Raw genomic sequence first — 14,264 nt, 5'->3', positions numbered from 1 at the left:
GTGGGGCCCGCGGTGCCGCGGCCAGGCCCGCGGCGCTGTGTTGCTCCCGCAGCGCAAGGTCGGAGCTCCGCGCTGGCTGCGGAGCCCAGCGGCGCTGCCACACGGACCCGAAAAATCGCGACGGGCCGGGGCCGGGGCCGGGGCCGGGGCCGGGCCGGGCCCCCTTCGTGGCGCGGAGAGCGGCCGCTCCTCCCGGCGGGCGGCGGCGCTGTTCCGCCGGGCGCTGCCGGGGCCGCCCCGCCCGCTGCCTTCCGCCCGCCGCCGGGGTCGGAAGCGGCGGTGCCGCGTGGGGCCGCGCCGTGCTCCCGTCCGCAGCGATGGCCGTCCGCGCCAGCTTCGAGAACAACAACGAGCTGGGCTGCTTCGCCAAGCTCACCAACGCCTACTGCCTCGTGGCTATCGGCGGCTCCGAGAACTTCTACAGGTGAGGGAGCCGCGAGGGCCCGGCCCGGCCCGGCCCGGCCCGGCCCCGCGGCTGACCCCTAACGGCTCCTTCTCCTTCCAGCGTCTTCGAGGGGGAGCTCTTCGGGACCATCCCGGTGGTGCACGCCTCCATCGCCGGCTGCCGCATCATCGGCAGGATGTGTGTGGGTAGGTGGCGGGGGTCCCCGGCCCCGGGGCCCGCAGGTGGGCGTGCTCGGCTGGGGGTCGGAAAAAGTCGCGTGCTGCTGGTGCTGGGAAACGCCCCGGGCTGGGCTGGGCTGGGGAGGCCAACGAGCGGCACCCCTCATCCAGGGTTACGCTGTGTGAAGAGAAGGAGCAAAGCTGTAGGAAGTGAAGCTCACCCAATTAAAAATCATAGAACGGCTTGGGTTGGAAGGGAGCTTAAAGATCACCTAGTTTCAACCCCCCTGCCATAGGCAGGGACGCCACCCGCTAGATCAGGCTGGCCAAGGCCCCATCCAGCCTGGCCTTGAACACCTCCAGGGATGGGGCATCCACAGCTTCCCTGGGCAACCTGTGCCAGTGCCTCACCACCCTTACAGTGAAGAATTTCCTCCTCCTCTGCTAAAAAGCAAACAAACAAAAAAAACCAGCCAGGGTAATAAAGAGCGTCTGCTTTTCAAGGCCTGAAAACAGGTTATGGATGCACATAAATCTGCTTTCTGGTAAACTGGGAGAAGCCATTCCATTTTTTTTCTGAAGGTTAATGGTTCAGGGCCAGTACTGGAGGGGTGAGGGCAAGGGAGGCATTACAGATGTGAAGGTCAAAGAAAATTCTTTCACCTGTCTCCAGCCAGTGGTATACTATTCAGAAAAGCATGCTTTGTGCTTTTTTTTTTTTCCTGGAAAAAAAAAAAAAGAATGTCTTTGTTACCATGTTACCATGGTAACATTACCAAATGTTACCACTTTGTTAAAGGAGAGTAACAAAATCAAGTGGAATCTGTAGGCTTTGTGAGGACAACCAGCATCTACTGGGGGAAATTTCATAACAAAGTGTTTCGTTGAGAACCTTGTGTTTCCTTTAGTTCTCTTAAAAAAGAATAGTGAATCAAAGTATTTTCATTTACCCATTTATATTCTTTAAGTTTGTGCTTCATCCTGGCTTTCCCTCACCTGTGGTGCTGTGTTATTTTCAAGTGGTCATGTTATTTTGTTTGGGCTGATTTGTGGGCTTGAAATGAACAGATGGGGCAGGGCAGTTCCAGCCTTTTTCTGAGCTGCAGTAAAGTAGTAAGCACAATGGAAATAGTTGCTTTTAAAATTACTTTAATGTGGAATTGTTTTTCTTTTTTATACGTTACTTTCCTTTTTTTGGTCATTTTAGGGAACAGGCACGGGCTGTTGGTCCCAAGCAGTACAACAGACCAAGAGCTTCAACATATCCGCAATAGCCTTCCAGATTCTGTACGAATTCAGCGAGTAGAAGAGCGTCTCTCGGCACTAGGCAACGTCACTACCTGCAATGACTACGTAGCTCTTGTTCATCCAGATCTTGACAGGGTATACGGCTCTTATGCTTTTACATTCCTTATGGATGCATCTGAAATTATTCTGAAGCTGCAATTGAAGTTTGTAGCTATTGAGGCATACTATAAGTAGTATGAATTTCAGAAGAGTTATGCTAACAGTTGAGCTAACATCGTGTAGGAAGCTGTGCTGCCTCACGTTTCCTTTCTTCTTGGGAGAGAAATCACAGAATTGGATTTGGGACTTCTGACTCTGTTTCAGTTGATCTCCCTCTTCTCCTATAGTTTTCCTTATTTGTGAATGTGGAGCCTGCTGTGAATTTAGTGTGTGCTCTTGTTTGGCATACTGTAGTTAATGGTAGGAAGCCGTGGGATATGGAAGTTAATTGTCCAGTGCAGTTTGCTATGCATATGTAAAATTGACTGAAAAAAAGAGCATCTATGTGTGTAATAAATAAAGAGCATAACAAATTTTATCAGCACTATAGCAGTAGTTACAAAATGCTGCTGATCAAGTTGAAATTTCTAATAGTTGGAAGAGACCGTAGATGATGCAGCGTGTGTTTACAGTAAGGTAAAAGAAAAATGGAAGCTCCTGTATGAAAGTTAAAAAGAAAGGGCAGGGAAGATGAAGTTGCTGCCAATTTATGTTTGAGAGCTGATACTTTAATAGCACTGGAGAGGTGAGTTGTGTGGCTACAGGTACTGAAGGTCCTGATGTTTTCTTTCAGTTTATGCTAAAGGTGACAGAAATGGTGTAAGGAGTGCAAAGAAAACAAAAAAGGTCAAGGTAAAAGCCTTTGCAGACAATAGTCTTTGCAGCATACTATGTTTTAAGTAAATGTAACAACTATGGTAAGATGGCCAGAAAGGGAGAAATCAAAACCAGTTACAATGAAAACCTGCTGAGCTTTATCTGGAAGGGAAAGAAGTTCTTAGAGTTATGCAGAAGGTTAAGACAGTACTCAGGTCTGGGACAAAAAAGGACTGATTCACAGGGGAATACCTACACAACAGGTGTTGACACAGTTCGTGTACTGCCAACATCCTTCAGAAAAAGGGGAGGAAGAGCATTTCTCAGTGGTGGTGTGTTTAGTTATAGTAGCCTGGCTTCCAGCTGAAGTGTGCACAGGTAAGTGGAAACACCTCTGGAGTACGGAAGTTGGATCGAGAAGAGTAAGAGCATTTTATGATGATTTGATTGCAATGGGTGGTGATACTGTGAGCAAGCCTTCAAAGGGAGGATCGCAGCTAGTTGTTTTTTGCAAGAATAGCTTGACTTCAAATTCTACCATACCATTTTACAGAGGATTTTGTTCTCTTTCTCTGTTCGCAGGAAACTGAAGAGATCTTGGCAGATGTACTAAAGGTTGAAGTATTCAGGCAGACTGTAGCAGATCAGGTGCTGGTAGGAAGTTACTGTGTTTTTAGTAACCAAGGAGGAATTGTGCACCCCAAAACTTCAATTGATGATCAGGATGAACTGTCTTCATTGCTCCAGGTTCCACTTGTGGTAAGGCATTTGTGGGGTGTGTTTTTTCGTGCTGCTCCCTTCCATCTCATTTTTTGGTTTCAAAGATTCTGCAGTCTCCTGGGCTCCTAGGTACTGTTTTCACTGCAAGGCTGTTCCAAAAGGGAGATGAGAAGAAGTCCTGAAGGAGGCCAGTCTTCTGAGACGTTTTCTCCACCTTTTCTGAGTTTGAATAAGCTGCAAGGAGCCTTTAGTTTGCTTCTGAAACATTGCTCTGCTGAGATTATGCAAGATTTGCTGATTCATTCATATGGAATATGAAATTGTCTGGTTTGGCTAAAGGCACCTTTCAAAAAAATCTAGTAATAAAATCCTGTGCTGACTCAGTTGGATTCATTAATTTCAGGATTGCTATGCCTTTTTGCTTGTTTGTTAGATTTGTTACTTTTAACTGAATGTCACAAAATGTTCTTTCCAGATACTGCAGGCTATCTGTTGACTTTTAAGTGTTTAAGTAAAATCTTTGTTGATGGCAGAAGCTTTAATCTTTTCAGGGGTGTGAGTTGAGGCCCTCTGCTTAAGACCTAGTAATAAGGAAGCATAACAAAATGTGGTTATGTCAGTGTGCTCTGCAAACTCCTGCTGATTTTTTTTTTTTTCCTAGGCTGGAACAGTGAATCGTGGCAGTGAGGTCATTGCAGCAGGAATGGTTGTAAATGACTGGTGTGCCTTCTGTGGACTGGACACAACCAGCACAGAGCTCTCCGTCATTGAGAGTATCTTCAGGTTGAACGAAGCTCAGCCAAGTACCATTGCTACCAATATGAGAGATTCCTTGATTGACAGGTAAGGAGGATACAGCTTCGTCTATAATCGTAGTCAAAACAGGCAAGATTTTACCATAAGGAAGCTATAAAACTAGCTGTTTTTCAAAGTTGATTTATCTCTTCGCTTCCTCTTTGCTTTTATTGGGTTATTGACGAGAATTACCTCATTGCAGAAAGGTTTGTTTTATGTAGTTGATAAGCATTCTTGGTCATGCACGGAAAGCATAACAGTTCTTGTTGCAGTTAGAATTGCAAGAATTTTTTTTCTGAGGAAACATAAAAGTAGCCACTTCAACTTCCAGATACTTTTGTTCTAAATGCCAGTGCTAAGCTTATGACACCTATGAATTTTGTATATTTAGTTATTTATTAATGGAAAACAAATCTTGTTTTTAAAGTTAAAATGCCAGTAACTTCGCTTGACATCTTGGCTTTTTTTTGTTTTTTTTTAAGCCTTTATGTCAAAGGTTTTGTCTAAGTTATTGCTTAGTGGAATGCAGGTTTTCGTTTTTTTTTTTTTTTTTCTGCCTGGACTGGTAGTGATAGAGGACCTTCCCCATTTGTTGATGTATGCAAAAAATTTTACAGGGTTTAGGCATTCCTATAGGTGAATGTCCAATGCGAACTTTATTTGGACTTTCAGCTGATTGTAACTCTTATCATTGCTGTAATGCTAGAGGTGTGCTCTTGAGCTACTTAGGCCACTGTAATTTAGTTACAGAGTTCTCAGTTCTCATAAAAAAATGGTTTATGGCATAGAGAAAGAATAAGGAATTCCTTCAATGAAGAACTGTTTGAAAGAGTAATTATTCGTACCTTCACAGTTCCTGTGTAAAGGCCTGGTGCTTCTGAGCACAGCGTAAAACCATAATTAAACTTCTGCTAAGCTTTTAATAACTGCTTAGACAAGACTGATTTTGTTGCCTTTGCCAACTTGAAAGATGTGTTCTTAGAGCTAGCTGTTAGCAGTCACCAGGTCTCCTTCACTCTTTTCACAAACTCACATGTTCTAGGAAGGGCAAATTGCTACTGGTCCTTTGTAACTGGAGGTTGAGAACTGACTATACTGGTGTTTGGAAATGTTTTCTGCACTCTGGCACTCATTTGCTAAATCTCATTTCTGTTTTGTCTTTTTAGCTTGACATGAGCAGTGTTGGTTCAGGAAGCTCCTAAGAAGTGAAGTGTCAAGCAGCACTTTGGATTACAGACATCTAGATCTTCTGTTGTTTCTGCAGGCCCAGCACCAGGAAGAGGCTACCAAAAAAAATTGTAGTGTTTTGTAAACTAAGTATTGTTGCAAAACGTGACAAATAACATATCTAAGTTACAAATATGGAATGCTTTCTAACCCTTTGCTAATGTTCTCCAGTTTTTCTTCAGCTGTGCTTTCTTTGTTTGTGATGCTGACCGAGGCCCTCAATTTAGCCCACAATATTTACTTTTGTCTTTTGGATAATGATCACTAGAGATTGTTTTGCCTTAAATAGCAGATCGGTGTTCTGCTGCACAGCAGGCTGTTTAAGCACGTATATGGCACTGCCTTCTCTTTTCACAGTCTTGCTAAAGAGTGATATTTCTGCTGTAAGTGAACTTAAGAGCCCCATGCGTTTTCTATACCGAAAACATAGTAGTTTACTTGCCAAAAAAGAATTCAGAAAGCATCACCTGCTCTTGTGACCTGACTTGCAGCTATTCTCACAGGGCTGGTGATTCTGAAGTGATTAGCTCAGATTAGAAATGGAGTTTCTCTAAGAAGTCAATACAGGGACTTAACAGCCAAGTGTGACTGCTTCCAAAGCAGTGGTATTTGATCTGTTGTCTGCAGATGTCTGGTGACATATACGCTACTTCAGAGGCATCTGCAAAAGAGCCTTGAAAAATGTGCAGTTGCCAGTAGGCTTAAATGCGCTGTACAGGAGTTGGCCACCTACACTGGAAAACTCTTAGAAGTCAGCACATCAAAAAGGGTTGAAGAACGTCATCTTGAGTTACCTTGGAGACAAAGGTTAAGTAACGCAGTTCTAAACAGTTATTGCATTCAGTAATATGTTTTGGGCTTGGGAGCTTGCTATTGAAGAGTTCTGCCTTTGTCTAGCAGTGACGGTGATGTAAATGCTGCTTTCAGGTAGAAGATAGTCGTTTACTTCTAAACACAGCTGTTGCTCCTTGATCTCGCGTTTCAGTTGCTTTTCTTGTGCTTGCTTGTTACAGGTATGCTGAAGGCATACAAATGCCTCTACATCCTCTCCAAAGGGTATGTGGAAGCTGCCTGCTTGCTTCCATATAGCTGTATTATTCTCAGCTGGATTCTCTTGAGGAGTGCAGTCCTGAAGGCAGTTTGGGCAGAACTCTTTTTTTTTTTTGGCCCTGGTTTTTCAGACTCTGTAGAACATTAAATAAACCTCCACATATGTTGGACTATCTGGATGTTTAGGGAACGATTTATAAGTTTTGGGTTGATTAAAGGTTGTTCTCAGACTTTTAAGTGAGGATTGGCATAGGATTGTCTCTGATCATAGCAAGCCCTGTTATCTAGCTTGTCTAGAATGGTGACAGGCAGGGGCTGCCATTTCCAGACAGCTCACCTGCTCTCTGCCACTGGGGAAGCCTGTAAGCAGGTTATAGCTCTTCGTATAATTCGGCTAACAATTTCTGGTGTGTATGGCCCCTTTAATGCAGTGGACAACCTTTTTTGTCACTGACTCCAGGTCTTTTCCTCTTAGCAAATCTCAGTATTTAGAGTCAGGAACTGGTTTTCTTTGGTCACCTCATAGGGCTCTGATTAGGAATAAATGGTAAAGTCTGACCATCGCTGTGGGTGTTAGCATATATTCATCAAGTGTGAAATGAGTAAGACTGAAGTTTTTGTCTCTACTTTTTTTTTTTTTAATTACAGTCATTATGCGGAAATCCTAGTTTGTGTTAGTGGACTTGATATGTGTTTAAAATTGCTTAGAGGTAAGCAAGAAATAATCCAGTTTCTGTGAAATCAAAATCCTTAAATAAGAAAGATACTGGGACAGTGTTGGTGATAGAAATATGCCAAAGAGTAAGAGACAGACAGAAGAATAGGGTATTGCTAACTGTGATGTATGACCTATGAATATTGCATTGAAACCTGGGAACTGGAAGGTGGCAAACATGTTATCACTTCTAAACAAAGGGTTTGTGGGAATTCTGAACTAGTAAGGTGGACCTGTGTACAAAGAAAACTATCAGAAACTGTATTAAAGAGTGAAAGTAGTAGAAACATGGATACATGATAGCATGCGAGAGCATAAACTTGGTGCTTTAATGCCAAGTCCCACAAAGCCAATGGAGTTATTTAAAGATGAAGTTTCTTCGTAATCTATCTGAACTTCCAAAAGGTATTTGCAAGGTTTTGTGCCAAAGGCTTTTAAAGACCCTGGATAATCCTATGGAATGAGAGGGAGGCCCTTTTGTGTGTTAGAGGATGGGGGAAAAAGAGCAAAAGGCTGAATTTTTCACTTTTTGGATTTTTATAGGGAGCTCAGCTGGAAGCCATGATGTTCAGCTTATTGTGTCCTGTTTAGGACAGGCAGTGGATTAGTGGAGCGAAGTTTACTCAAAATGACTCATTCTGACCAATAGGGATGAGGACTGACTGATGTGGTGATGGAAAGGTGTGAGATGGGAGTTTCCCTTGAGGTTTAATGACTAATTACAAGGCAGAAGCTGATCCCTCTTAGAGTGGAGGTCCACCTCTGTCCTGACTGTAGCAATTGTATAACTGTAGTGATTAATTGCTGATTATATTTCCCTGCATATTTATCTGGAAAAATGAATGTACTTTTACTGGTGATCAAATTATTCACAGTCAAAATGTGGAGGAAAAAAAAAATTGAGTGCAAAAAAATGGGCTGCTCCTCGGAGGAGCTGAAACTGCTGTGCTCAAGGTAAGCATGCCAGGACTCTCTTCTGTACAAATGACCCATACTGCAGGGCAGTGTGTATCAGTTGAGTAAGCACTGATGTTCCCTGCTCCCCTGTGGTGGCAATGTGTCCTGGTGCTGTGTGTCCGGACAAGAACTGGAACATGGCCACCTGTCCCTGGAGGTGCTGATGGAAGGCATGCTGAGTCAGTACTCACGTGATGTGCTTGTTTTGCATTGGACAGGATCTCAGCAAAAAGCTCAGACATGGGAATATAAGGAACTGTTCCCTACATGAATATTAACATTTGTGTCTGGATCCAGGTCACTCCAGGATTGCGCAGGTGTTAATCTAACTAAAAGTGAGATGACAATGGAGTGAACTGGGCTGTACATGCAGAGTAAGTGGGCCAACTGCTCAGCTACCTGCCTCAGCCCTCCCAAGTGCCAACGCTTGCAGCTGTTGAGGGCTGTTTCTCAGCAACTAAAATGCTTACAGAAACATCTTATGCCCCTGGAAATCACGGACAAATATATAACATTTACCTGCACCCAGAGGGTGCACTGAACAAGCCGTTCAGTGTGCATCAGCAGCCAGTTACGAGGTGGTTATAAAAGGCACCAGACTATTTCTCCAGTTCTTTAAAGCATCAGTTCTTCATGGAACACTGGACTCTGGCACTATACGGCAGAAGGCTTACCTTATTGCAGCAGGGTGCCTGATTTTACAGGGCAATATGTAGCTGTCTGAGGAAACAGTTGAGCTTGCTTCATACCAGCATCATGCACACGCTACTTGTACAACTTGGCACTAAGTATAAGATTTTTGAAGAAAAATATCTATAGTTGGGCAGTAGGGAAAAAAAAAAAAAAACAAACATCCCTCCCCCACACCCCCAAAAACAGACATTTCTCTAGTTTTTTTTTTTTTTTTTTTTTTTAATGATGGCTGTTGGAAGTTGCTCAAAGGTTTGGGCTGTCACAGTCCCAGAAGAGATGGCAGCGTACAGATGAGTTTGATGTGCCATGTGGCTGTGGCATTCATAGTGTGCATTCTACCACATATATAGTACACATAGCAACATACAGAGTAGCATGTGGGGGGGAGTGTCTAATTAGTAGCTCTGATTTCATTTGGTCCTTTGCACTCCTTCATCCATCATGAGACATAACCACATTTTTTCACTAAAATTCAGTTTTGCACCTACTAGCTTCTCACTTATTTCATAATATGTTTGTAATACTTTTTAAACACAATAAACAGCGTGGCTATGGAAATTAATTATGAAAGACAAAATACAGTTTGGGACCACATGTTATGTAGTCCTAGCGGGCTTCACTAAGAAGTATCTATTTGTCTATCTGGCTTCATCATAGCAATAGTTGAATCCTAGTTAGAAATTCAGAATGCTTACAATCTTTCTGCTTCTTCATTCCTCATCATTGTAATTACAAATATTTATAGCATGTTTGTCAAGAAAATAAAAATCCTTGAATTTTTTTCCATAGCTGACATGGAGCTGTACTTTTCTATACTACTTGGACATTCTGTGCATTGAACTTCCATTGCACTGAATAAAATTCAGTTACAGGCAGAGGGCTTACACTAATCACCTATTCCCTATAGTGAGCGTGCAAAGCAGTTCATATGCTTACATGAATGGCACTTTTGTACTGGGCAGGACTTCACCATTAGATTGCATTGTAAGAGACTCTTCTGCTCTTATTTAACATGGTAGGAGTATCAGCATCAATAAGAAAATGGACTAAGTTTGTGGTTAGGACACAAAATCCGAAACCATTTACAGTTGTAACAGGAATAAGCAGAAGCTACTGTTGTGGGAAGAGAGTTGTGAAAAATTACTAACTGAAAGTTCAGGTTTTTATTTAGTCTTTACCTGATTTTTATGGCTCTGTCAAATGTGGCTAGTGACGAACTCATTCTACTGTGTAGCATGCTTCCTTTGGTCCTTGCCAAATACTTGCACGTGAAGAAGTGAGCAAAAACAAACAACAAATTTCAAAGGCATACGATGTTTGTAACATCTACAGGGATTGGATTTAGTTTTATAAACAGGCCTAATTCTTACTGTATCTTGACTATTTCAGCAAAATATACTGACGACCTCACTCCAAAAAAAAAACATTTCCATTTTCCTGAAACCCAACATACAAATTCCACAGTCCAGTTACACATGCCACATAACAACAATTCATCTTTTCCCAGCATCTTAACAGGGGCAGAGTGCAGTCTACGTCTGTACATTTTTCTTTATACTGGTAACTATTGGTTCATTGTTTCTGGCTGATGGGAGGTTAAAACAGCATCATATGACATCTAAATATTTCATTAATGGCTCCCAAAACAAAAGCATATTCCCCCCCTTTTTTTTTTAGACTCAATTACTTTTTGTCTTTAGATTGTCCCAATCTAGGACTTGATATCACCAAGTAACATTACGGTGTCTGTTTTGGTGCTTCTTGAGCTTCTGCTCTGCACTCATTTACCTCTTGGAGTACTTAATGGTTCCTCATGCACTGTGCTGAGTGGCAGCATCGATTAGTTATGAATGTACAAAACATCTGACCAGCAGGTATTGGAAAATTGTTTCCAGGTAATTCCCTGTTTTTTGTAATAAACAAAGAAGATCTTTTAGAATGGCTCAGCATCAGAATGTCTTCTTACAGTACTGAATTGTTCCTGTTCATAGATTCCATGATCTTAATTCATTTATGAGACAGCTATTAAAAAAATGGTTCTGTTCAGAGGTGGTTTAGCTACACTGGAGAATGCTGGGTTTAACAGGGAGCACTGATGCAGGGAACTGAAGGAAGTTTCCCAGGTCAGTTGAAACGTTTGAAGAAAATCTGTCTTGAAGTCTCAAGTCTCTGATGTTTGCAGAGTGAGCCTGTGGAGAATGGCACGCCAAGACTGACACGACTGAGGCAGTTAGAAGGAATCAGGCTCCACATTGCAAGGCTGCCTGCATTTTTTCCAGTTTTTCTGCTTCTTTCAGTCCCAGGATGTCCAAAAGTTGTAAGTCACTGAAGTAGTTTTGTTTGGTAGGCTTTTTAATGATTTTTTTTTTTTTGTCCATATCCTCATCAGATTAATGAGTTGAAATGTGCAGCTGACTGTGTCATACCCATTCCTGGACAGGTCTTTTGTAATACACAACATTTTGCTGCACCTCTTTGTTTTTAAACTGGAAGATTGTGTACACCAAGACAAGGATACACAGAGACAAAATGCAAGGGATCACAACTGCAATTGCATTTACAGTGCTAGGCACATCGTTTATTGTCACCATAATATCCACATCATCGTGAGGGAGGCGCCTGTCTTTGCTTCTTTCAACATCCTTCTGGTTACAGCCCATCCAGTCTTTAAGGATTGACCGGGGATAGCCTGGCTCCACACTCAGCCTCTGGTTATCAAATTTCCAATACTCCTTCCCTTTGTAGAAGTAGGTATAAACTAGGAGACAAAACAGAGAATATTTCTCATCACACCATTTCCAACAGGTTAAATTGTGCACATGTGAGGGTGTACAGAGAGCCTGAAAGGCTTGAGGGTGGTAGCTCTCTGGGTCAATAGTGCATTCATCTAGGGCGTTCCAAAGCCATGGAAATAAGATGACATTTTTAGAGCTTGATTAAAAGGAGAAACACACTGGAGGGAAGAGATGTCATCCAGATGGACCTGGAAAGGCTTGAGATGTGGGCCTGTGCAAACCTCATGAGGCTCAAGCAGGCCAAGTGCAAGGTTGTGCGCCTGGGCTGGGGCAATCCCAAGCACAAATACAGGCTGAGTGAAGAATGGATTGAGAGCAGCTCTGAGGAGAGGAACCTGGGGGTGTTGGTTGATGGGATGCTCAACATGTGTGCTTGCATCCCAGAAAGCCAACCATATCCTGGGCTGCATCAAAAGAAGTGGGGCCAGTAGGGCGAAGGAGGGGATTGCCCACTTCAGCTCTGCTCTTGCGAGACCCCACATGGAGTGCTGTGTTTAGCTCTGGGTCCCCCCACACAAAGAGGACATGGACCTGTTGGAGTGCATCCAGAGGAGGGCTGTGAGGATCATCAGAGGGCTGGAGCACCTGTCCTATGGAGACAGGCTGAGAGAGTTGGGGTTGTTCAGCCTGGAGAAGAGATGGTTCTGGGGAGACCTCACAGCGGCCTTCCAATACCTTTAGGGGGCCTACAGGAAAGCTGGGGAAGGACTCTGTCAGGGAGTGTAGTGAGGGGACAGGGGGTAATGGCTTTAAACTAAAAAAGGGTAGATTTAGATTAGATGTAAGGAAGAAGTTCTTTAAGGACAGTGAGACCCTGGCCCAGGCTGCCCAGAGAAGCTGTGGATACCCCATCCCTGGCAGTGCCCAAGGCCAGGCTGGATGGGGCTTTGTGCAGCTTGGGCTGGTGGGAGGGGTCCCTGCCCATGGCAGGGGGTTGGAACTAAAAGATCCTTAAGGACCAGTTTCAACCCAAACAATCCTGATTTTATCTACAATTCTATGATTTGAGAAGCCCTAACTTCTTGTTTGGCTTGTGGGGGCTATGTTGCTCATACAACACCACTCCCCTTGGCCAAGACATGCTGATGACAGGATTTAAGCCGTGAATAACAAAAATACTGACCTCACTTCTCTCCACCTAAATTTTAATGTAAGTGTTCTGCAGTGATTTTCTTTTTACTAAAGCATCTGTAATATTTACTCATCATTACCAAGCCGTTAACAGTCTGAAGAATGACAGTGTTTGCCTGGGTGGGATAGTATTTGGATGGATACACAAGTGTTTCTCTTTACCCCACCTGAGAGCAAATACTGAATAAAACGAGTCCTTTTGATGACAGAATCTGAAAGAGTTGGACTTAGTTAAGAAACAGTCTTGTCCTGCTGCTAATAACAGGCAGATGGTTTATGCTACATGTTGTCTGAAGTATCCCTCATCTCTACAGAGAACTCCAAGATTTCTTTTTTAATCACTCTTAAGTGACTAGGGGTGGGAAGGAAAGGGAAAGGAACAGCGGTGAAAGTGGTGGCTCTCCTTTATCTAGCCTCCTGCTTAGCTGGCTGTCACTGCAGTATTCCAGATGTACTGGAAAGCCCAACCCTAAAGTCCTTGTCTCACACCACAGCCCTCAAGTTAAACAAGGGCTCAATGGACAAACCCCTTCTGTTAGTTCTTCCCCAGTTGGAGGAAGAGGAAGAAATCTTCAAGCCAGAGAAAGAAATGCACTGGAAGGAGCCTCTGGAAACCCAAACCCATGCTCAGGGCATGTCTAACTTCAAAGTACATCCAGAAGGTTGGAGCCTGTAATAGGGAGAGAGCAACTGAGCTAGCTACAGCTAAGAGAACAGGAGGAAAAAAAAAAAATAAGGTATGGCAGCCTCACAGTCACAGCCTAGGAATGCTTGGTTAGGGACTGTTGTGGAAGCAAAACTAGAAAAGTCCTTTTCTCAACCCAAATTGCTAGTATTAGAGTAATGTGGTTTAGTGGCTTGGAGGTACCTGGACTGGGATGAGGGTCAGGAAGAATTGCAGACTGCCTGTGCTTGCAGGTGTCATTGTGGCCTTGGACAGCCTGAGATGTGAGTCCTACCTCAGTGGAAAAATTTGAAATGCCCCAAACGCAACAACCCAACTCCTAAGCTAGACAAGATATTATTGACCTAACTTGTATAATGATTACAGATACATACAGCCTTCTTTGCTGATAAAAGCTCCCTGTGGCGCCTGAGGGATTCCTCTCCACACAGTGATGGGCTTTGGGTATCCTGGGTCCGTTGCTCTCTTGTCCTCGTTGTATCTCCAATATCTGTCTCCTTTGAAGAAGTAGGTTTTGCCTACAGGCTCCCAGCGCAAAGCCGTGTCGATGCCTTCCCGGGGCAGGCAGTTACCCAGCTCCACCAAACTGTGTGGGTATCCTGGCTCTGCTGTCACTTCTTTAAAAACCCAGTATTTATCTCCTGGAGATGAACAGGGACACAAGCAACAAATGAGTATGCCTAATTAGTAGTTAAAGTGATACAAATGCAAAACACCTACACTGAACCACAGCATGGTGATGACTTCTGGGCTTAACTGTATAATGTGAAAAGTTCCTCCTTGGCATTTTAAGCCTGAAACCTCTTGATTTCATTTGACACTCTCTACC

The 14,264-nt window shown here is 43.5% G+C and overlaps 2 protein-coding genes across 3 annotated transcripts in view; one reads left to right on the top strand and one right to left on the bottom strand.

Annotated features, from left to right (window-relative positions):
• Positions 1–240: 240 nt before the first annotated feature.
• On the top strand, positions 241–5,563 carry EIF6 (eukaryotic translation initiation factor 6). The gene is made up of 6 exons (XM_080558819.1): positions 241–424; positions 506–591; positions 1,772–1,947; positions 3,250–3,426; positions 4,049–4,230; positions 5,349–5,563. The coding sequence occupies exons 1-6, from the start codon at positions 318–320 to the stop codon at positions 5,356–5,358; spliced, it is 738 nt and encodes a 245-aa protein (XP_080414945.1). The 5' UTR covers positions 241–317; the 3' UTR covers positions 5,359–5,563.
• A 3,400-nt stretch (positions 5,564–8,963) lies between these two features.
• MMP24 (matrix metallopeptidase 24) overlaps positions 8,964–14,264 on the bottom strand; it is a 51,302-nt gene continuing 46,001 nt past the window's right edge. For both annotated transcript variants that reach the window (XM_080558813.1, XM_080558814.1), the window contains exons 8-9: positions 13,810–14,076; positions 8,964–11,582 (exon numbers count right to left, since the gene is read on the bottom strand). In XM_080558813.1, the coding sequence (XP_080414939.1) occupies positions 11,245–11,582; positions 13,810–14,076 (605 nt within the window). In that variant the 3' untranslated portion in view covers positions 8,964–11,244. The remainder of the gene's footprint in view (positions 11,583–13,809; positions 14,077–14,264) is intronic.

Source organism: Anser brachyrhynchus, assembly GCF_964034855.1.
Source record: "Anser brachyrhynchus genome assembly, chromosome: 16".
In the NCBI taxonomy this organism is placed as follows: domain Eukaryota; kingdom Metazoa; phylum Chordata; class Aves; order Anseriformes; family Anatidae; genus Anser; species Anser brachyrhynchus.
Note: the sequence above shows the minus strand (reverse complement) of the source record. Positions and strands in the feature narration are given on the sequence as shown.